General features: G+C 30.7%; 4 protein-coding genes across 5 annotated transcripts; 2 read left to right on the top strand and 2 right to left on the bottom strand.

Annotated features, from left to right (window-relative positions):
- Positions 1-289: 289 nt before the first annotated feature.
- Positions 290-3,693, top strand: LOC111457770 (IAA-amino acid hydrolase ILR1-like 4). The gene is made up of 5 exons (XM_023100166.1): positions 290-736; positions 960-1,085; positions 1,187-1,501; positions 2,319-2,447; positions 3,089-3,693. The coding sequence occupies exons 1-5, from the start codon at positions 377-379 to the stop codon at positions 3,494-3,496; spliced, it is 1,338 nt and encodes a 445-aa protein (XP_022955934.1). The 5' UTR covers positions 290-376; the 3' UTR covers positions 3,497-3,693.
- Positions 3,694-6,732: 3,039 nt separating this feature from the next.
- Positions 6,733-9,119, bottom strand: LOC111457771. Its single transcript, XM_023100167.1, has 3 exons — positions 8,912-9,119; positions 8,109-8,758; positions 6,733-7,463 (listed from the first exon to the last, which is right to left on the bottom strand). Exons 2-3 carry the CDS (start codon positions 8,610-8,612, stop codon positions 6,828-6,830), a joined length of 1,140 nt encoding a protein of 379 aa, XP_022955935.1. The 5' UTR covers positions 8,613-8,758; positions 8,912-9,119; the 3' UTR covers positions 6,733-6,827.
- A 1,710-nt stretch (positions 9,120-10,829) lies between these two features.
- On the bottom strand, positions 10,830-13,965 carry LOC111457773 (putative F-box/LRR-repeat protein At3g18150). 2 transcript variants are annotated; one of them, XM_023100169.1, is made up of 4 exons: positions 13,725-13,965; positions 12,612-13,514; positions 12,329-12,520; positions 10,830-11,017 (listed from the first exon to the last, which is right to left on the bottom strand). In XM_023100169.1, the coding sequence occupies exons 1-2, from the start codon at positions 13,963-13,965 to the stop codon at positions 12,697-12,699; spliced, it is 1,059 nt and encodes a 352-aa protein (XP_022955937.1). In that variant the 3' UTR covers positions 10,830-11,017; positions 12,329-12,520; positions 12,612-12,696. The 2 variants fall into 2 exon arrangements, with proteins under 2 accessions (XP_022955937.1, XP_022955936.1); XM_023100168.1 differs by lacking the exon at positions 10,830-11,017 and having other exon boundaries at positions 12,197-12,520.
- An 8,405-nt stretch (positions 13,966-22,370) lies between these two features.
- On the top strand, positions 22,371-23,232 carry LOC111457836 (transcription factor bHLH87-like). The gene is made up of 2 exons (XM_023100246.1): positions 22,371-22,627; positions 22,697-23,232. The coding sequence occupies exons 1-2, from the start codon at positions 22,438-22,440 to the stop codon at positions 23,182-23,184; spliced, it is 678 nt and encodes a 225-aa protein (XP_022956014.1). The 5' UTR covers positions 22,371-22,437; the 3' UTR covers positions 23,185-23,232.
- The last annotated feature ends 494 nt before the right edge of the window (positions 23,233-23,726 follow it).

Genomic DNA, 23,726 nt, shown 5'->3' with positions numbered 1-23,726 from the left:
TTTATTTTATTTTAATATTAGTATTTTTAATTCAAAAATGAATATTATACTATAAATAATTTTTAAAAATAGTTTTGACGTTCCCTTGAAATTAATTTTTATTTAATTAAACCATTTCATTAAAAAAAATTATTATAAAGAATAGAATTATGAGTGAATTTTTTAAAGTAAAATATTAAAAATTTTATTATTTTAAATCATTGAAATCCAACACGTTGGAAATGCAAATGATTACGTGGAAGAAGAGGCGCGGACGCCACTCTGTAAGTAAATTTTCTTATTAATTCTGACAGAGAAGCGCTCTTCAGTTTCTTCTCTTCTTCAACTCTTAATTTCACTCTTTCAATCTCTTGTTTCTGCAGCGAAGCCAATAATCATGGCTTCCCTCAGGTGGGTTTCTTGGATTTTGATTGCACATTTGTTTGTTTTAACATTTGTGTATCCAGATTCTTCATCCGATTCAAATAAGCTCAAAGAAATTCCTAAAATGTTCCTCCAATTTGCTAAGGAACCCGAGCTGTTTGATTGGATGGTGGGAATCCGTAGGAGAATTCACGAGAACCCAGAACTTGGTTATGAGGAATTCGAGACCAGTAAGTTGATTAGAACAGAGTTAGATAAATTGGGCATTTCTTATAAATACCCGGTTGCAAATACTGGCGTCATCGGCTATATTGGTTCTGGTCAGCCCCCTTTTGTGGCCATTCGAGCGGACATGGATGCTCTTGCCATGCAGGTTTGAATCGATTGGTTGACATAAAGAACTCTTTTCTGATTGCTTATAGTTGATATTTCAATGTAGAGTGAAATTTGCACGCCAGGTGTTTGATTAAATGCCAAAACATCGATGATCGTACCTTTGTTCTGTTCGTTATATTTTGATGCTTTGACAATGAATTGAACAGCAATTTTCCAGGATTTTTTTGAATTTTTTAGTGGGTGAAACTTGGTTCTTACAGGAATTGGTGGAGTGGGAGCATAAGAGTAAGGTTCCTGGGAAGATGCACGCCTGTGGTCACGATGCTCATGTTGCGATGGTATTAGGTGCTGCAAAGATCCTTCAAAAGCATAGTGAGGAGTTGAAAGTAAGTATGCATCTCGTGGATTAATTTCCCTACAACTGTGTTAGGTGCAAACAAAATCCCTACAGAAAAGTAAGTATGCTTTGATTTTATTCACTCAACAGGGGACAGTTGTACTAGTTTTCCAACCAGCTGAAGAAGGAGGTGGAGGCGCTAAGAAAATAATAGAAGCTGGAGTGTTGGATAATGTCAATGCCATCTTTGGCTTGCATGTTGCTCATTATATACCTCTCGGTGAAGTGGCTGGACGGCCAGGACCCATGTTAGCTGGTAGCGGCGCCTTTGAAGCTGTTATCAGCGGAAAAGGAGGCCATGCTGCAATTCCCCAGCATTCTATAGACCCAATTGTGGCTGCATCTAACGTGGTTGTTAGCTTACAACATCTTGTTTCAAGAGAAGCTGATCCACTAGATTCCCCGGTAAGCTATCTTTTCCTATTTTGTTTGGATGAATTATGCAGTCAAGGTATCAGATTGTTAAGGCACACAAGATGGGGGGGTGCTTATGAATTCCTGTAACTGAGGCACACAAGAGATCTATTAGAGATGGCTCTATTCCCAAGTATCAAGAATGTCATTATTTTATTTTATTTTTTCTAAGAAGCATGGATACAATATTGTCTGTGAAGAGTTAGGTCAGGTGTGAGATCCTACATCGATTGGAGAGGGGAACGAAGCATTCCTTATAAGAATGTGGAAACGTCTCCCTAGTAGACACGTTTTGAAGCCGTGAGGTTGATGGCGATACCTAACAGACGAAAGCGGACAATATTTGTTAGAAGTGGACTTGAGCCGTTACAAATGGTATCAGAGCTAGACACCCGGTGGTGTGCCAGCGAGGATGTTGGCCCCCAAGAGGGGTGGATTGTCAAATTCTACATTAGTTGGAGAGGGGAATGAAACATTTCTTGTAAGGGTGTGTAAACCTCTCCCTAACTGACGCATTTTAAAATCGTAAGACTGACAGCGATACATAACGGACCAAAGCGGACAATATCTACTAGCAGTGGAGTTAGGCTATTACATCCGGGAATGCATTGTCCTCTCCATATTCCTATTTTCTTAAAATAGTTACACGTATATGGTGTTAATGTATTTATTTGTTGGGCTGTTGCTGCATTACCCTTGTGCTCAATCCTCTGCTTCTAAATATATTTGCGAGGAAGGTTGCACTGACAATCAAATAGCTTGCTTTTATTGCAAATAAGAAATCCTATTCACACAGTGGAACGTGCAGGTAGTAACAGTTGCTAAGTTTCAAGGAGGTGGTGCATTCAATGTAATTCCAGATTCTGTCGCAATAGGTGGCACTTTCCGAGCTTTCTTGAAGAGTAGCTTGATTCAACTTAAGCAACGCATTAAAGAGGTATACAAATTTGAGTTGCAAAGTGAACACTTTCACTGACTTCATCAGCTTTTTTTTTCCTTAAAAGGCTGTTTCGCATTTGACACTCGATTTCTGAGAACAGAATGGTCTTTAGGATTACCATTAACATAATAATGTACTCAAGTCAGATGAAAAGTGATATTTGCTAGAGTAATTGGAGATCCCACGTTGGTTGGAGGGGAGAATGAAACATTCCTTTTAAGAATGTGGGAATCTCTTCCTAACAGACGCATTTTAAAGCCGTGAGGCTAATGGTGATACGTAACGAGTTAAAGTAGACAATATCTACTAGCGGTGGATTTGGGCTGTTACAAATGATATCAGAGCCAGAAATCGGGCGGTTGGCCAGTGAGGACGCTAGGTCCCCAAGGGAGGTGGATTGTGAGATCCCACATCGGTTGGAGAGGGGAACAAAACATTCCTTATAAGGGTGTGGAAATTTTTTCCTAGTATACACGTTTTAAAACCGTGAGGCTGACGGCGATACGTAACAGGCCAAAACAGACAATATGTATTAGCGGTGGGCTTGGGTTGTAACACTCGTTATCATTATTACATCTTAATATGCCATCTTAATATGTTAATCTTTGACATGATAGTCTCATTTGCTCCTTTTATAGGTTATCACCGGACAAGCTGCCGTGCACAGGTGCAATGGGACAGTCGATTTTTTCGAGAATGAGATACCTCTTTTCCCTCCAACCGTGAATGATAACAAGTTGCACGAACACTTCCAAAATGTTGCAGGAGATATGCTTGGCATTGACAAGGTCAAGGACATGAAACCAGTTATGGGATCTGAAGATTTTTCGTTTTACCAAGAGATGATCCCGGGGTACTTCTTCTTTCTTGGAATGAACAATGAAACGTTGGGTCAGCTCGATTCCGCGCATTCCTCTTACTTTCGTATCAATGAAGATGCACTCCCTTATGGCGCAGCTCTTCATGCATCATTGGCTACAAGATATCTCCTTGAACTCCCCTCACAAGTTACTTTACCAGACGAAAAACGACACGATGAATTGTAAGTTGCCTATCGACCCGCTTGATTATATGATCTCATTGAGCTGGTACTAATGTCAATCCCCTACCACAGCATCTGTATTCTGTTCTTTCCATTTAAGCTTCATCTGTTATTGTACCTACCAGAAATCAACCAGCCCAAATGTTCCAAGAAGGTGAAACGCTGCACGTTTCCGAAATCAACCAGCCCAATCCCCTACCACATCACATTTACGCACTTAAAAGTAATTGTCTCCGAAATAATATCACAAAATGTAATGTAATTCTCAGGTTCACATAGGTAATTATCTTGCATTCTAATATAATTCTTATGCATGTAAATAAGTAATTATCTTATGTTTTCGTGCATACAAAACTTATCTTAGGTTTTCGTGCATACAAAAGGTCCCATGTTGGTTCAAAATATCATTTTTATGTACCCACAACCAACCACAATATGCACACATATCTAAAATTTGAAAACATTAAAAATAGTGGTTCATTTAGCTAACAACAACATAGTTTCAATCCCAATCGAATCCATTTTCACCGACAACCTTCTATGTATAAGAGAATCAGTTTATGGCTAATTTATCATGCTAGGAAAGCTACAATAACCCTTGAACCTACTCATATCAAAATGTGCCTAAATCAACAAGAACTCATGTTGGAATCTATGCCATAAAAACTCGTAATTAATTATTTAATTTTTAATAATAGTTTTGATTATTTTTATTTTTTAATTTAATATTATATATTGTATGAAAAATCCAAGTTATTAATGTAATCTTGAACCGTACGTGGTTGACATATAGAAGAATTATGTTCAAATAACAATCTAAAGAGTTTATAGTATATGTATAAGATTGGGTGACTTGTCCAAGTAAATGCCTTAATATGGCTCACTTTATAACTGTTACAAATGGTTTTATCTAAATGATTTATATAGAGACATGTGAGTGGGTATATGACTAAATAGTATTTTTTGTAAGTCCATTAATTGAGAATATTAATGTTGATTATATGCGACTCTATCTTAATCCCCCAATAAGTTATGAACTTCTGTCTATAAAGGTTTGTCCTTTTATTTGATTTGTAGGAGTGAAAATAGCTTTTATTCGTGATTTAATATGCTTACCATTTTGGAAACTTGACCAAATATAAAAACCAATAGTTCTTCCAATGACGTAATAAATGCTTCTATGGCCTATGAAGGTTTAGGCTATCTCCTCGTGCAAGTAATGCCTCCAAATCTTTTTAGGACAAACTCTACCGCTACTAGCTCCAAATCATGTGTTACCTAATTACGCACATAATATTTCAATTATCACAGTCGGTAAGTAGCAGTCTTATCATGTTGCATCATAATGCAACTAAATCCTTTCTTTGAGGCGTTGCTATATACTACGAAACCGGCACTGTAAGCATTAGAGCCAAAACAAGTCTTCGCTTGAGCTCTTAAAAACAATCATTAATCTTCGCTCAAAGTCAACAAAATCTCATTCTTAGTCATCTAAGTAAGGGATAGCTATCTTGGAGAAGTCCTTAACAACCTAGACCGACCTAGGTTTTAAAACCCAAGACCAATTCAGGTTAATTACCAAATGCATATTGACGTTATATTTAAACTGGACAACGAAAACATGCAAATCGCAAACTCATACCGAAACATTTGAAACAAATCAGAAAATATTGGAAGATAGAAAGCTCCATAAAACAATTTGAGGGCAGTCTCACATGAAAGCTAACAACCCTAGCACGTCGTTTTCCTTACCTAAAATACCTTTAAAAATTTCGAGTATTTAAAAATATTCACTAAGTAACTCCTATATTTAGTTTAGATATGCATACATACACCACAAAATATAGCAAAGTCAAAATACCTAAAAACCGTTTAAAACTATTTAACTCTCACAGTTGAACAATTCTATACGTCAAAATCACAACACAATGTTTGTAGATTACCTTCGTTGTCATGTCACGTTGTCCAATGTAATTCTTATGCACACGTATAGGTAATTGTTTTATACATATAGATAGATAATTATTAAATTTTTGCAAGCAAACATATAACTGTTTTAAATTTTCATCCATACAAAAGGTCACATGTTGATTCAAAATATCATTTTCAAGTATGCACAAGTATCAAAACAATTCATAAAACAACGGTATGTGCACACATATATAACAATATGATACCAGTAAAGACCTAGTCATCCATATATTATATACGTGATCTAACAACTTTACTGAACAACAAAACCATCAAATCTAAATAATGGAAGAACCCAAAAAACGATAAAAATCAACTCAAAATAAAGTTTTTGGAACAAATTGCCTTGATAACCAAGATCAAGAGTAAAGAAAACTCGTTTCTAAGTTCGTGATTTGAATTACTCAACAAGATAAATTGATTAAGATTACTTGAATCACTTTATCATGCAAGTTTAAACACAAGAAATGTTAAGGAACACGTTCATGGCTTAAAAAGCATTGTATGCAACTTTCATTTTAATATCCAAAATGTGAATGAACAACGTGAATGACTATTTATAGCCTTAAAAATAAACACAAGAATAACATGTGGTCAATTGAAAAGGCTTAACTCTCGTGACTATCAATATCACAATGATCACTGACTAATTGTAACTTAAACTTTGAAAATAATACTTTAAAATTGAAAATACAATAAAGCCTCACTAAATTCAAACATGTATGGTACAATCCTGTCATCCACCCGAAGTGTTTGTGTCATGATTAAGACATCTTATTTTGTGTCCAGCAATAAATTGAGTTGAACAAGACCAAAAGTATGAGAAAACCAATACTCATGCATCAACCAGGTTGAACTACACTGACCATTGACCAAACCATTGATTAGATCATTGACTGTTGACTAAACTAGATTGAACCACGTTAACCAGACTGACTAGACCATTGACTAGACCATTGACTAGCTAACTGATTCTTCTTCTTCATGCGAGGTCTCTTGGTGATGATGGTTGAACATAATGGTAGACAACGACGAGAGCTCTCCAAACCTGTCCAACACACGGGCAAACGAGAGAGAGTGCATGGAGAGAAAAATGGGAAAGTTCTCAAGACTTACTGAAGATTGTGCGAGTTCTACCGACAAGTCGAAGAACAAGTCGACCTCAACTTTTTGATGGTGAGGTGAGTGCATAATCAGATGATTTCTAAATTGTATAAAATGTTAGGGTGTTTATGTCAGCTTTGTATAACTAAAAGAAGAGAAGAGAAGAGAAGAGAAACTATAATTCTCTAAACTAGGATTAATGAGAAGTCCCATTAGAACCTCTTCTAAAAATGAAACAATTCTCTGAAGCCTAGGTTTTGTCAAAACCCCATAACGTTGTGAGCTACGTCTAACAACCGATCTAAGGCACTTGGAGCAAATTTTCTAGCAAAAAGAAAACAGAAAGAAGGTTGACCATTGTTAAGGCATCTCTTGTTTTCAAAAAGATTTTTAATAAACTGTTCTGTGATATCATACTTTCCAAATGTAGCAGGATGAGCACCACCCCTGGACCAGTCCACAAAGGTAAGGCTTCTGTTTGCCAGAAGATTTGGCGATTCCATGCTCAACATTGTTTGGAAGTAGTGTTCGTCGACATAACAAGTTGGTTTGCAATACTTTTTAAACAAAGAGTAGTACGTTTTATCTTTAACTATCTTCACCGCGAGTTCGCGAGTGACTTCGAACCATTGATAACCCTTGCGCCAGTTAGTGAGATTAATCTTAGGTGCCATGTTCTTGTTGTAGCGTCCTCTTCCATAGGGTCCTGGATCATCGAACGAGTGTACAAAGCTGTGGTGAGATCTCGCAAGATAGTCATACACCGTGGTAAAGCTGTGGAGAGGGACACAAGCCTCGGACAGGAGAATAAACCATTCGTTGGAGATATCAAGCAATGCATTAGCTAGCAGTCTCCTCTCAGCATCACACAAATTCATTTCGCCCCACTCTGTAACCTACACAGAGAAAAACCACGGTGTGAATGTTCTAGCTCTCAATTAGACAACAGAACGAGAATAGAAGGTGAAAAGTTTAATCTTAGGCAAGTAAACACTGTTAAATGGTTCTTATGATAAGTTGAAAAGAAATTTTCAATCAAAAGATTCAATTCAATATTCTCACAACAGCAAAAGGATCAGCAACATGTGTGAAATGAATCTTAAACAGACTCGGGACACTTTCGACCAAGAAAAAGCTACAAAAAACAATATTATCATCCTACAAGCTCAAAAAAAAATTCTCTTCTTCTTAAAGAAAATTCTATGGTTTCCTTCTAACGAAACAGTCCAATGAAAATTAAGGCAAAACATAGCTATGAAAGTATGCCCTCCAAAAGAAATAAGACTCTTAATGTTGTTAGGCAAAGCAATGGATCAATTCAAGCAAGCATACAATTCTGAGAGGTCAAATGGGAACTACTCCATTAGCTTTATTACAAAACACCATCCAAATTCTAACAAAGGATCAAAGAATATCCACAAAAATATTCAGTTTTCAAACATTTCTTGCTTTTTCATGAAATAAATAAAAAAAAGGCCTTAAAAGAGGAACACTAAAGGAATTTATTCTTTCACCCGAAAAGTACAAAAAGAAGCTAGTACCTGACTTGGAATCTGTCTTCTATAAAACACTGATGAGGGCAGGAAGTCAGCAATGTATGATGGAGTAGCATGAATATAAATGGAATAAAGCCCCTCATGACCTTTGAAGAACCGTTCCCAAAGAGGGGCCATCGGCAAAGGCCCTTTTGTCAAGAACATAAAAGCAATCTTGCGAACTCTGTTGAAGGGATACTCTTTTCCTTGAGGAACCAAGGAAGCCCGCCATAGTAGCTCTTGATCGCTCATACTGTGAAGGAGATTTGAAGAAGGACTGATCCAACTATCTATATCACTTGGCCCTTCCTCGCCAGGCTGAACAATATTGAAGGACGATACAACAGGGGCAGCACTTCCAACTCCAAAATATTTAATGGTATTCATACTAATAATCGAAACCAAAAGACCGAGTACTATGAAAATTAAGAAGAACTGAAGAGACCTCACTGTAGGATATCTCGTTTGATTAATTCGAATTACAGTGCCAAAATCCTTTCCGTCCTCCATTACCACTAATCTTCAATGCATTACTAACCTCAAATCCAACCAAAATTGTTCAACATCACACTCTAACACCTAAAACCAAACGAAAAACACCAAACCTTCAAGCTACGCATCATATGCCATAATGAAATCAGTCCTATCGACAATGCCTACGAAGTTAAACCACAAGAAAACATTTCAAAATTAAACACCACAAACTTCACTACTGCGCAAAATCAAATGGAATAAGTTCGTAACCTCAGAACATCATATACGTCATGGCAGTATGAAAAAATCGGAGTACAGAGTAAGTAAATTATTACCTTGTTCAACGGCTGTACAATGGCAATGGCGACTGAAGCTTTGAGGATCGATTCCTCTGGTTGAAATTCAGTGGTCAGTGAAGAAGGTGAAGAAGGAGAAGAACAGAAGAATGGAAGGAAGGAAATCTGGTGAGAAAACCTAGAAAACCGGACAGTCAATATTCGTCATCGGTAGAGAAGGGAGTATTGTTTTCAAATTTAATATAATTTGGAGGGCATGCATTAAATTAATTTAATATTATTATTTCTAAATTTATAATAATTATTAATATATTATACAACGTAAAATGTGCATTCAATTACTATATAAAACAAAATAAAAAAATTATTCCCATATCTGTCTTAGGATTTTCTAATTTATAATATATATTAATTGTTAAAATTACCATTTTAGTCATATAATTATTACATTTTCCAAATTCAGTATTTTTTTTTTAAGTATAAAACTGAGTTTTGTATATTTTTAAAAATATAAATAATGAGTTGTTTTTAATTTGGTTTTTTTTTTTTAATTTGACTTTATCTTATTAGAGAAAATAACAAATTTGTTTTGAAACGTTTTTGAAAGAAATGCTTATAAGTGAGCTGTATAATACCAAAAATGTCACTTTTGTCCTCCAACACGCATCGCCATCATTTCATACGTTATAAGAATAATAATAATAATAATAAATTGAGATTTGACAGCTCATTTTATTATAACGTTAAATAAAAGAAGGCTGTTTCAAAAAAAAAAAAACATTACAATGAGATAGCATGCCATCTCCAACCAATCATAAGGATTAATGCTAGGTTCGATTATCAGGTTTAGGATTTTTTCTGCAGGCTACATGTCACAATCATGCTTATCTAAGTCGTGTTGTGTATGGCTGCATGTTGAATGTCTCGATCATGCTTGGTCAAGACATGTTGTTTATGGTTGCATGTCGGAGATGTTCTAATCCAATCCCAATTTACATGTTTTTCATTTTAGATATGTATTTACCATTTCGTGTTGTGTCAATACAAGAGCGTATAACCGTTCATCAAAATCATGTCTATATCTTACACGACTAAAATGCCCCAAAATGTATTAGAGGGGAATGCGACTAGTCATCAATTCTTCATATCATGAGTTATATGCTATTTAAGTCATGGTGTGTATTTCTTTGCTTCCAGTATATAACATTGTTTTCTTCAATTCTTTCAAATTGTTTTCAAATGTATTTCATCGTTCACGTTTTTTAAAATATTTCTTGCAAATGTGATTTGAGGCTCAAGCATACGTCGACGTTGTTTGCGACTATTTCTTGCAAATGTGATTTGAGGCTCAAGCATACGTCGACGTTGTTTGCGAAGTCCGAATTTCTCATGGTTGACTTGTCAATGATTGTGTATTTGTCTAAAATTGTATTGAATATTTAAATTTTAAAAATTTGAACACCCAACTTATTAGGAGTCATGACTGTCCACAATGATATGATATTGTAGACTGTACATAAGCTCTAGTGACTTTATTCTCCAAAATGCCTCATTCCAATAGAGATAGTATTCCTCACTTGTAAATACATGATCATTCCGTAAATTAGTCGATGTGGGAATCACTCCCAACAATTCTCGACACAATTCAGGCATTTGAATCTTGATCTGGATATTTTTTCTATAGATGGATGAGAATAAAAAATAAATACGACAATAAATCCTCTCGTTAAGTTGTTAGCAATTGATTTTGGCCGATCATGCATATAAATTTGGTCGAGCTCCTCCTAAATTGGTGATCATTGTGTATATATATACATATATATATATATATAACATTGCAATTTTATCAACAAATAAATAAATTACAATTATATTACAATATATGTATGTGAAGTATGATCGATCAAATGGTTCGAGTTGGAAAATAATTATGAAAATTTGAAGAAAATCCTAATGTTGATCAAAGATATTGAAATGCAAGATGTGTGCATTTTGATGGAAAAAGTTGTGTAAATCATATTTTTCTTCATCCTCTCTAATATTCTCAAATTTCAACTCTTTTAAGCAATGTCTCCAACATGTTATGGGAAGAGAGGCACAGCAGCAATGATGAACTGCTTCATCCGTTCCCTTTTCATACCCAAACTGAGACACGAACACGAACACGTAGAGAACAATAAACTTAAATGAAAATGAAACCAAATTCAAACGAAGAAATAGGAGAGTGAAGTTGAGAAATCTAATAAATATTATATTTATAATTTAGTTCCGTAACATTCAACCTCATCACTAGTAGATGTTTATCTATTTTGGCATGTTACGTTTCAATATCAGCCTCACAATTTTAAAACGCGTCTACTATATAAAAGTTTACACACCCTGGTAAGGAATGTTTCATAGTAAATTTGTGTTCCTCTTTCTAACCGATCTAGGATCTCACAATCCACTCCTTTGGGTGCCAGCGTCCTCGCTGGCACACTGTCGAGTGTTTGGCTCTGATACAATTTGTAACGGCCCGAGCCCATCGCTAGTAGATTTGTGTTCCTCTCTCTAACCGACGTGAGATCTCACAATCCACTAGGAGCCTAGCGTCCTCGTGGCACACCGTCCGGTGTTTGGCTCTGATACAATTTGTAACAACTCAAGCCCACCACTAGTAGATTTGTGTTCCTCCCTCCAACCAACGTAGGATCTCACAATCCACCCCCCTTGGGGGCCAGCGTCCTTGCTAACACACCGCTCAGTGTTTAGCTTTAATACCATTTGTAACAGTCCAAGCTCATCGCTAGTAGATATTATCCGCTTTGGCCAGTTACGTATCGCCCTCAGTCTCACAGTTTTATAACGCATCTACTAAGAAAAGATTTCCACGCCCTAATAAGAAATGATTCGTTCCCCTCTCCAACCAATGTGGGATCTTACAACCCACCCCCTTGAGAGCCCAGCATCCTTGCTAGCACATTACTCGGTGTTTGGCTCCGATACCATTTGTAACAGTCTAAGTCCACTGCAAATAGATATTATCCGCTTTGGCTCGTTACGTATCGCCATCGACCTCATGGTTTTAAAACGCGTCTACTAAGAAAAGGTTTGCATACCCTTATAAGGAATGTTTTGTTCCCTTCTCTAACCAACGTGGGATCTCACAATCCACCCCCTTAGGGGACCAGCGTCCTCGCTAACACAAAGCCTGGTGTTTGGCTCTGATACCCTTAGTAACAGCCCAAAAGTTCACCGCTAGTAGATATTGTCCGCTTTGGCCCGTTACGTATCACCATCAACCTCATAGTTTTAAAATACATCTACTAGGAAAAGGTTTCTACACCCTTATAAAAAATGCTTCGTTTCCCTCTCCAACCAATATGGAAACTCACAAGCTCGGTTCAGTTTAATCAATTTTTGCGAGTCTAGAACCAAGTTTAAAGGATCAAAGAGTGATATGAAAGGGATGCATACCTTTAAGATCTTCTTACCAAAACCAGACTCAATTGGGATGGTCTCAGGTTGAGGAGCAATCCAAAGCAAACCCTTCACAAGATCTTGTAGAGAAGGACTAAACAAAGGCTTTATTATCTTAACTTTCAAATGCTTCACACCATACAAAGGGGAAGCAAATGTCTCCCTCACCTCCTCTGGAATAACCACAGTCTTCACCAAAAAAAACAACAAACAATATTAAACTCGAGTTTCATTAATCTCATATGATAATCATTTGGTTTTTTTAACGTCAAGAACCAACCTTTCCCGTTCTACTTCGCAACGTCAAGACTTCGAGATGATTGAAATGTGCTAGAAATTCAATCTGTTTAACAAACCACGAATTATCAAAAATCCGTGGGGGAGAGATGGACATCGGCTCGTAAGAGAGCAGGAGTGTTCAAAGAGAAAGATATCAAATCTCCGGAATACTCGAGCTCCAATAAACAAGGAGCATCGATGTCAAGCCTCCTCACGGATTCACATCCACACAAGATGAATTTCTTCAAATGGGAGCTTGAGATTCTCAAGCTCTCCAACATGTGGCAATAAGACAAGGCTAACATCTCAAGCATGGGAAATTCAGTGATACAATCATGGAACCAATCATCTGTTATAGCCACCATGGTGAGTATCAAAGTTTTTAGATTCTTGCAAGAGCTGATATCAATGCAACAAGGCTGAAATTGCCCTCTAAACTCAAAAACTTGAAGATTCATGGCTTTGATCCCAAGCTCACACAGCCCACTATTGTTATGAACCTTCATAGTCATGAGTTCATGAGTATCACATAGCCAAACACTTCTCAATCCGAGGCAAGAATCGAGCTCGATATGCTCGACGAAACGACAATTCGATACTAATCTTTTTACGATCTCATCTTCAACAAAAACTCCCAAAAGGGTTACCCTTTTCATACCCAACAGCCTGAAGCCATCCAAAGGAGGACACAATTTGCAAACACCAACGGTCAAAACTGTCAATGACTGGCTTGCAAGAACACTCTGAGGCAAGTTGTACCTTTTTCCATTTTCCACAGTGACAAAAATCTCGAGCTCTCGGACACCGTTCTCGAGCACGTAGCCAACCCACCGGTCGACGACGGTTGCCGAGCTTGGCCATGGGAAATCAACGCGAAGCTTAAACTTCCTCAGCCATTTCAGCTTGTTGAGATATTTTATTTATGAAATATATCTTAAATATTGTATCTTAATATTCTTCCATTTATGATTTGATTTATAGTATATTTTATTTTATTCTCATTATTTAATTATTTTATATTTTCTTCATTTGTACCTCCTATTGAAAGGATATCAATATCAATGATAATATACACCTTCCCAATTATATTTTCTATCTCATTCTTAACACAGCTGCCTGAGAGTTTGTTCCACGAAGTCGATGAGCTGAAGTCTCTTTTTCTCAGCTGATTGTTCGGTTTTGGATAAGTCGAGTTTGAGCCGAAAGAAGTTTGTGTCGAATTCTAAAGACGGGAAAGTGAGCCAAAGATGGCTCCATCTTTTGGATAAGATAATTGTTTGAACTATTTGCTTGATGGGAAGAAACGAAAGAATGTGCTGCAAAATGGGGTCTGGTAATTCAGATATCAGATCCATTGGGATTAACCTTAAAACCTAAAACATGTAATTAACGAGTAATTTATATCCTAAACAAAAATATTTAATTTACCAAAGTATATTTTTTAATAAATTAAAATAATGTATAGATAAGATATTCGACCATTTTAATAAATATATAAGTTGATCGTATTAATTGATTTGAATTAAAAATAAGGACTATTTAATACAATTAATATAATAATAGTAATAATAATGAGTCATATCATTATTGCTATTATTATAATTGATTTGGATGCCTTTGAGAAAATGAATATATTTTAAAAAATAAATAAATGTGTGGTGGTTTGTTGGTAGTGTAAGGAGTGGCATTAAGTCCAATTTTAATTATATACAATTATATGATTGATTATTTATCTTATTATATAGTATGAAATGTTCCACTATGTTACAAATTAATATCATTTATGGATTTTTATTATGAATTAAAAACATTGGTTATTTATCTTATAATATGCTTTCTTATTGATTATTGGGTCGTGGTTGAAAAATTAATGATTCTGTTTACTAATTATCTAATTTATATTTATTCTATATGTATCGTCATCTAATCTAATTCTTCTCGTCCCTAACTTCTTCCAAAGTTTTAGAATGACATTTTTTTAAAAGAAAGTTAATTTCATTCAATTCGAGTATAGCTTAGTAAATAAGATATCAACTATCATTTTTAAGGATGATGGTTCAATCCATCACTATATAATTGTCGAACTTCTATTTTTCTATTAAAGATGTTAAAAAAAAACTTGATGATTTGAAAAATCTAATTTAGGTTGTGTTATGAACTTGGATTAGGTTGGGTTCAAATAAATATGGAAATTTTATCAATTTGGTTGGTTCATGAATTCTTCTAATTAATATATATATATTTTTTTTGGTATGATACATTTATATTACATTTATTTATTTTATTTTTATAATTATTTTTTTATTATTTATTCTCCAAACGAGGTAAAAATATATATTGAAATTGAGTTGTTAACTTACCACTTAATTCAAGTGAACAATTTTATTGAGTTCATTACTTAATACGGATTGTTTATATTGAAAAATTTACTCCCGAACAATGGGTTGAGCCTAAAAAAGTATTCCAACCCAACCCAAATAATCCTATTTTCTATTATTTTGGTTTATTAATTTAGAATTCATTTGAAGTTATTTTTAAACTGTTTTTAGCGTTTTTACTATATATTAATTTTTTTTAGCGTTTTTATGGCGCTTATTTTATGATTTACATTATAGCTTTCGATTGGTTTCGCTTCCGCTTTTGGGAGCTCAGACATAGTTCGATTAGTTTCTACTAAATGAGAAATAAAGAACATAATGAATACATGGAGAAAAGAAATATCATACCATATATGCTTTTGTGTCATATCAATCTCACTCGAATTATATATATATATAGATAAATAATAATAATAATTATTATTATTATTTGAAATAAATTTAAAAAAAGCAAACTAAAAAAAAATTAGTATACAGATTAATTAGTAATCTTTTTTCAAAATATTTTTAAAAAAAATGTTTCATTTTTTAGTATTTAAAGCCACTGGAACTTTTAATGTTTAACAAATGAGCTCTAAGAAATATAACACAAAAATAGAAAAGTTAAAAGTACCAAATTATATCTCAATTTTCGAAATTAGATAAGAATAATAATAATCATAATTTTACATAAAAATATATATTATAGAATATATTTTCAAAATTTAAGGAGAATTATAATACAGACCATTTTAAAAATAATAAACTAACGATAAATATTATTGTTAAGATTTCTTTAAATTACATGAATTAAAATTGAATATTTAAAATTATATAAACAATAATTAAAAAAAAAAAAGACAGAATAAAACAAGAGAAAAAAAAAAACCAATTGTCGTATGAATGTCTATTTTTGTTTTTTGTTTTTCTCGTGAACTTCAAAAACATGTAACTTTTAGCATGACAGTAATTTGAATTTAATAAATTTAGGATTTATTTTATTTCATTTTCTTTTTTTATTTAAAAAAAAAAACCAATACTCTTCTAATATGTTCTAGACAATTCTTATTCTAAAAATAATAATACTAGAAAAGTTAAATTTGTATAGTTTAAAGAGGAGTATTTTTATTAATTTAGTATAATATTAATAAAGAATATAAAAAAGGAATTATTATTATTATTACGATGAAGTAAAGCCGTGGGACTCATTTCGGGTGTATTGGGTGGAGTTGGGCCTTGGGCCCAGAATACGACCCGAGTTGTAGATGATTCAATGTATGATCTTAAAGAGGGGCAAATTTTTGTTTGTCGTGTAGTGGGAACGTTCAATCCGACCGTCGAAAGTCAGACTTTAACCTACGTGGGCCACTCCGGCCCAATAAAGTTATTGACTCGGTGAATTGGGCCTGTTTTATTTAATTCCTGATGTGACGAATGTTGTCTTTGACCTAAAATATTTAATAAATGTTTTTTTTTCGTCGCATACGAATTTGAATGTTGTCTTTGACCTATTATATATTCTCAGTCAAAATATAAATTCTTGGATCAAATGGCTAACTAAAATACTCGTAATAAAATAAATAAATAAAGAATCCCATTTTCCAGCATGGATCCCACGTGGCTAAATGTCATTCCATCAAAGTTCCAACCAGCCATAGGATGCCACGATGGATTACCAATGCTACAAACGTGGTATTCACGTGCATGGCAGCACAAGGATTAGGTTGGACGATTTCCTTCTACAAAAATACTATTTTTAATTAAATTAAATAAATAATCTGAAAATATATAATTTTCCCAATGATATCGAACTCATCTTTCAAGGGTATGTTTGGTATTTTGTTTTGGTACCTCGTTATTATTATTATTATTATTGTTAAATATTTTCATTTTTTTTAACAAAATACAATGGAATCATGAGATAAATTTGACAAAAAAAACAAAATGTATTTTTTTAATTTTTTTTAATTTAGTTTTATTGTTTAAAACATTTTTTAAGGCAAGTAATAAACGAAGAAAACTATGTTAGTATTCATACTTAGTTTTAGAAAATAAAGAAATTAAACTCGTCAATTCTAAGATTCATAAAAATCTTTCTAAATGCATGTTTTTAATCTATTCTTTTATATAAATAAATAATAGCCAGTTTAATCGGTAAAATATATCTTTTAAATTATAGAATTAGAAAATCAAATAAATATATTTTTTTAACCATTTACACTGTGATAAGATTTACAGAATTTAGTTAGTAAAATATATCTTTTAAATTATAGAATTAGAAAATCAAATAAACATATTTTTCTTTTAACAATTTACAATGGGATAAGATTTACAAAGTTTAGTTAGTAAAATATATCTTTTAAATTATAGAATTAGAAAATCAAATAAATATATATATTTTTTTAACAATTTACAATGTGATAAGATTTACAGAGTTTAGTTAGTAAAATATATCTTTTAAATTATAGAATTAGAAAATCAAATAAATATATATTTGTTTTAACAATTTACAATGTGATAAGATTTACAGAGTTTAGTTAGTAAAATATATCTTTTAAATTATAGAATTAAAAAATCAAATAAATATTTTTTTTTTTTAACAATTTACAAGGTGATAAGATTTACAGAGTTTAGTTAGTAAAATATATCTTTTAAATTATAGAATTAGAAAATCAAATAAATATATATTTTTTTTAACAATTTAGATAAGATTTACAGAGTTTAGTCAGTAAAATATATCTTTTAAATTATAGAATTAGAAAATCAAATAAATATATATTTTTCTTTTAACAATTTACACTGTGATAAGATTTACCGAGTTTAGTTAGTAAAATATATCTTTTAAATTATAGAATTAGAAAATCAAATAAATATATTTTTCTTTTAACAATTTACAAGGAAATATATCTTTTAAATTATAGAATTAGAAAATTAAATAAATATATATTTTTCTTTTAACCATTTACACTGTGATAAGATTTACAGAAATTAGTTAGTAAAATATATCTTTTAAATTATAGAATTAGAAAATCAAATAAATATATTTTTCTTTTAACAATTTACAAGGTGATAAGAATTACCGAGTTTAGTTGGTAAAATATATTTTTTAAATTATAGAATTAGAAAATCAAATAAATATATATTTTTTTTAACAATTTACAATGGGATAAGATTTACAGAGTTTAGTTAGTAAAATATATCTTTTAAATTATAGAATTAAAAAATCAAATAAATATATTTTTCTTTTAACAATTTACACTATAATAAGATTTACAGAGTTTAGTTAGTAAAATATATCTTTTAAATTATAGAATTAGAAAATCAAATAAATATATATTTTTTTTAACAATTTACAATGTGATAAGATTTACAGAGTTTAGTTAGTAAAATATATCTTTTAAATTATAGAATTAAAAAATCAAATAAATATATTTTTCTTTTAACAATTTACAATGTGATAAGATTTACAGAGTTTAGTTAGTAAAATATATCTTTTAAATTATAGAATTAGAAAATTAAATAAATATATATATTTTTTTAACAATTTAGATAAGATTTACTGAGTTTAGTTAGTAAAATATATCTTTTAAATTATAGAATTAGAAAATCAAATAAATATATATTTTTCTTTTAACAATTTACAATGTGATAAGATTTACAGAGTTTAGTTAGTAAAATATATCTTTTAAATTATAGAATTAGAAAATCAAATAAATATATATTTTTTTTAACAATTTAGATAAGATTTACCGAGTTTAGTTAGTAAAATATATCTTTTAAATTATAGAATTAGAAAATCAAATAAATATATATTTTTCTTTTAACAATTTACAATGTAGATTTACAAAGTTTAGTTAGTAAAATATATCTTTTAAATTATAGAATTAGAAAATCAAATAAATATATATATTTTTTTAACAATTTACAATTACAGAGTTTAGTTAGTAAAATATATCTTTTAAATTATAGAATTAGAAAATCAAATAAATATATATTTTTTTTAACCATTTACAATGTAATAAGATTTACAGAGTTTAGTTAATAAAATATATCTTTTAAATTATAGAATTAGAAAATCAAATAAATATATATTTTTTTTAACCATTTACAATGTGATAAGATTTACAGAGTTTAGTTAGTAAAATATATCTTTTAAATTATAGAATTAGAAAATCAAATAAATTTATTTTTCTTTTAACAATTTACAATGTGATAAGATTTACAAGAGTTAGTAAAATATATCTTTTAAATTATAGAATTAGAAAATCAAGTAAATATATATATTTTTTTAACCATTTACAATGTGATAAGATTTACAGAGTTAGTAAAATATATCTTTTAAATTATAGAATTAGAAAATCAAATAAATATATATTTTTTTTAACAATTTACAAGGTGATAAGATTTACCGAGTTTAGTTAGTAAAATATATCTTTTAAATTATAGAATTAGAAAATCAAATAAATATATATTTTTTTTAACAATTTACAATGGGATAAGATTTACAAAGTTTAGTTAGTAAAATATATCTTTTAAATTATAGAATTAGAAAATCAAATAAATATATATTTTTTTTAACAATTTACAAGGTGATAAGATTTACCGAGTTTAGTTAGTAAAATATATCTTTTAAATTATAGAATTAGAAAATCAAATAAATATATATTTTTTTTAACAATTTACAATGGGATAAGATTTACAAAGTTTAGTTAGTAAAATATATCTTTTAAATTATAGAATTAGAAAATCAAATAAATATATATTTTTTTTAACAATTTATAATGTGATAAGATTTACAGAGTTTAGTTAGTAAAATATATCTTTTAAATTATAGAATTAGAAAATCAAATAAATAATTTTTCTTTTAACAATTTACCGGTTAGTAAAATATATCTTTTAATTTATAGAATTAGAAAATCAAATAAATATATATTTTTTTTTAACAATTTACAATGTGATAAGATTTATAGAGTTTAGTTAGTAAAATATATCTTTTAAATTATAAAATTAGAAAATCAAATAAATATATTTTTCTTTTAACAATTTACAAGGTGATAAGATTTACCGAGTTTAGTTAGTAAAATATATCTTTTAAATTATAGAATTAGAAAATCAAATAAATATATATTTTTTTTAACAATTTACAATGTGATAAGATTTACATAATTTAGTTAGTAAAATATATCTTTTAAATTATAGAATTAGAAAATCAAATAAATATATATTTTTTTTAACAATTTACAATGTGATAAGATTTACATAATTTAGTTAGTAAAATATATCTTTTAAATTATAGAATTAGAAAATCAAATAAATATATATTTTTTTTTAACAATTTACAATGTGATAAGATTTATAGAGTTTAGTTAGTAAAATATATCTTTTAAATTATAAAATTAGAAAATCAAATAAATATATTTTTCTTTTAACAATTTACAAGGTGATAAGATTTACCGAGTTTAGTTAGTAAAATATATCTTTTAAATTATAGAATTAGAAAATCAAATAAATATATATTTTTTTTAACAATTTACAATGTGATAAGATTTACATAATTTAGTTAGTAAAATATATCTTTTAAATTATAGAATTAGAAAATCAAATAAATATATTTTTCTTTTAACAATTTTTAAATTATAGAATTAGAAAATCAAATAAATATATTTTTCTTATTTACAAGGTGATAAGATTTACAGAGTTTAGTTAGTAAAATATATCTTTTAAATTATAGAATTAGAAAATCAAATAAATATATATTTTTTTTAACAATTTATAATGTGATAAGATTTACAGAGTTAGTAAAATATATCTTTTAAATTATAGAATTAGAAAATCAAATAAATATATATATTTTTTAACAATTTACAATGTGATAAGATTTACAGAGTTTAGTTAGTAAAATATATCTTTTAAATTATAGAATTAGAAAATTAAATAAATATATATTTTTTTTAACAATTTACAATGCGATAAGATTTAGAGAGTTTAGTTAAATATATCTTTTAAATTATAGAATTAGAAAATCAAATAAATATATATTTTTTTTAATAATTTACAATGAGATAAAATTTACAGAGTTTAGTTAGTAAAATATATCTTTTAAATTATAGAATTAGAAAATAAATCTTTTAAATTATAGAATTAGAAAATTAAATAAATATATATTTTTTAACAGACTGACTGTTATTTACAATGTGATAAATATATAGAATTTAGTTAGTAAAATATATCTTTTAAATTATAGAATTAAAAAATTAAATAAATATATATTTTTTTAACAGATGGACTGTTATTTGATAAGATTTACCGAGTTTAGTTAATAAAATATATCTTTTAAATTATAGAATTATAAAATTAAATAAATATATATTTTTTTAACGGTTATTTACAATGTGTAAATCAATGCGATAAGATCGACAGTCTGATCAGATTATCTAAAACAATTCTCTAGAATATCCAAAAATAGATTAAAAAAAAAAGAAAAAAAACCCTTTGGAAAAGAAAAGGGCAATCGAAAGAGCAATGTTGAATTGTTTAGGTTTTGTTTGTTTGAATAGAATAGATTCATTGTATTTGCCCTACTACCTCATCCTCAACGTCTTAGAATACACTCAAATGGGCCTCCTTTTGTCTTATAGTGGTCCCCTTTTGTCTCCTAATGGGCCTCCCTTCAAATGGAGGGTTTCCTAGGATTTTTTACCTGCTTTTTTTTAAATATCAAATAAATTAAAATTTACTTAAATTAAGTTATTATTACTTCAAAGCACACTAAAATAGCAACAAAATATTTACATTATTGTTAAATAAGAAGAAAAAAATTAGAAATATATATCTTTAATAATATATTAATTTTTGTATTTATACAATTATTTTGATATAATTATTAAATTTGAGGGTATAAATTTTATTTTAATTATTATTTTGAAAAAATAGATATGACGCACCACCGACTCAGTCAATTTATGTGATGTCTTAGTCTATTATAGTTGTTTTCTAATGATTGGAAAAAATTATCCACGGTGAGCCCAATTCAATGAAATACCACTAAAATAAATAGAAAATTTAACAAGAATGAAGGTTGAAATAGGGAGCAGTTATAAGGACTGACAAGGCTTCCTCATTCCCGCCTCGTCTTGTAGACGACTCTAAACATGAGTATAGCTCAAACGATATAACACATTATCTTCTCTATCAAAAAAATTAGAAATTCGAATCATTTAAACTAAAAAAATTGTTGTCGTATTTATCTTCATCGTTATTTCATTTAAATGTAATCGTGAGAAACGAGGCGAATGTATAATAAGAAAGTATATTATTATTATACATTGAATACTTTGGTTGGAAAAAAAGCAAATAGAGACAATTCAACATACTTTATGAGGACATCTCATTGCACCAAATCGGCAAGGCCCAAAAACGAAGAACCCTTCTCCCTTGTGTCTTCTCCTCAAACTCCAAAACCCTTTAATCATGGATGATTTGCTTTGGAATGGCTCGTGGAGCAACGAAGAAGGCAACCGTTGTAACGAAAGCTTATTCGTCCTCGATGACCCGAGTCGTTGTTCGAATCTTCCATTACAAGAGCTTCAGATAGTTTCAAAAATGTCGAGATTACCAGAGATGGCAAAGGATGAGGGAGCTTCGATGGAAGATGACAAAGGTTTAATATTTAACGTTATAAATTAGCTTTAGATTTCCATGCAATAACCCACGAGATTTTGTTATGTAGGAATTGCACCAAAGGGTGGAGTTTTGGACATTTTTGAGAACCAAAAGCCAAAACAACAAAACTCGACAACTTCATCTTCGAACAACGACCAAGTCAAGCCTTTTAATCGAGATCGAGCCATGTCACAAATGAAAGAATTGGTATACTATGCAGCGGTGTTTCGGCCAGTGAGCTCGGGATCGGAGACGGTGGAGAAGAAGAGGAGGAGGAACGTCAAGACGTCGAAGGAGCCACAGACTGTGGCAGCGAGGAAACGAAGAGAGAAGATAAGCGAAAAAATTAGGGCTTTGCAGAGGTTAGTTCCTGGTGGGAGCAAAATGGACACTGCCTCCATGCTTGATGAGGCAGCAAGCTATCTGAAGTTCCTTAGGGCACAAATCAAAGCACTAGAAGGGTTCAGCTACAAACTTGGATCCATTGATTGTCTCTCAACTTCCACCTCTTTCAACCCTCCTTTTCCCACAATTAATGCTTATTTTCCCCTCTAATATCATAATCTATCCTCTTTATCAATAAAATATTAATCTACGATCTTCGCAAGTACCATTTAGAGAATTTTCTTTACGGGTTGTGCTTCAACTCCAACGAGTATAACTCACGTACATGACGAAAGGTTGAATTGATCAAGCACGATCTTCTTAGGATAACTTGAGCGCATGACCGCAAAATATACATCGCATTAAAGAGTATTTGAAATTATATAAATTGGAATATCTTACTGTATTTAATAAGATTTAAATAAAATATAATATTCCCTATTCGAAAAATATTTTTCCAAAATCCGTATAAATTTTACTTTTGTAAGGTATCTAAAAATCATCTCACACCTTCTCCCTACTCTTTAAGGAATTTAGAATTCTTTAGAATTATCCCTTAAATTTTTTTTTTTCAAAAGGCTCCTATCAGCCTTGGTCCTATGTTCGAATCATAGCCAATAATATCTTAAAAAGGTACGAAGGGGGATGTTGGTTCTCGGGATTAGAGACTAAAATTGAAATTCAGGAGAGAAAAAAAGATCACCGAAATGGGC

This window comes from Cucurbita moschata, unplaced genomic scaffold, assembly GCF_002738365.1.
Source record: "Cucurbita moschata cultivar Rifu unplaced genomic scaffold, Cmos_1.0 Cmo_Scf00020, whole genome shotgun sequence".
NCBI classification, from domain to species: domain Eukaryota; kingdom Viridiplantae; phylum Streptophyta; class Magnoliopsida; order Cucurbitales; family Cucurbitaceae; genus Cucurbita; species Cucurbita moschata.
This window is presented reverse-complemented; position numbering and strand designations above follow the sequence as displayed.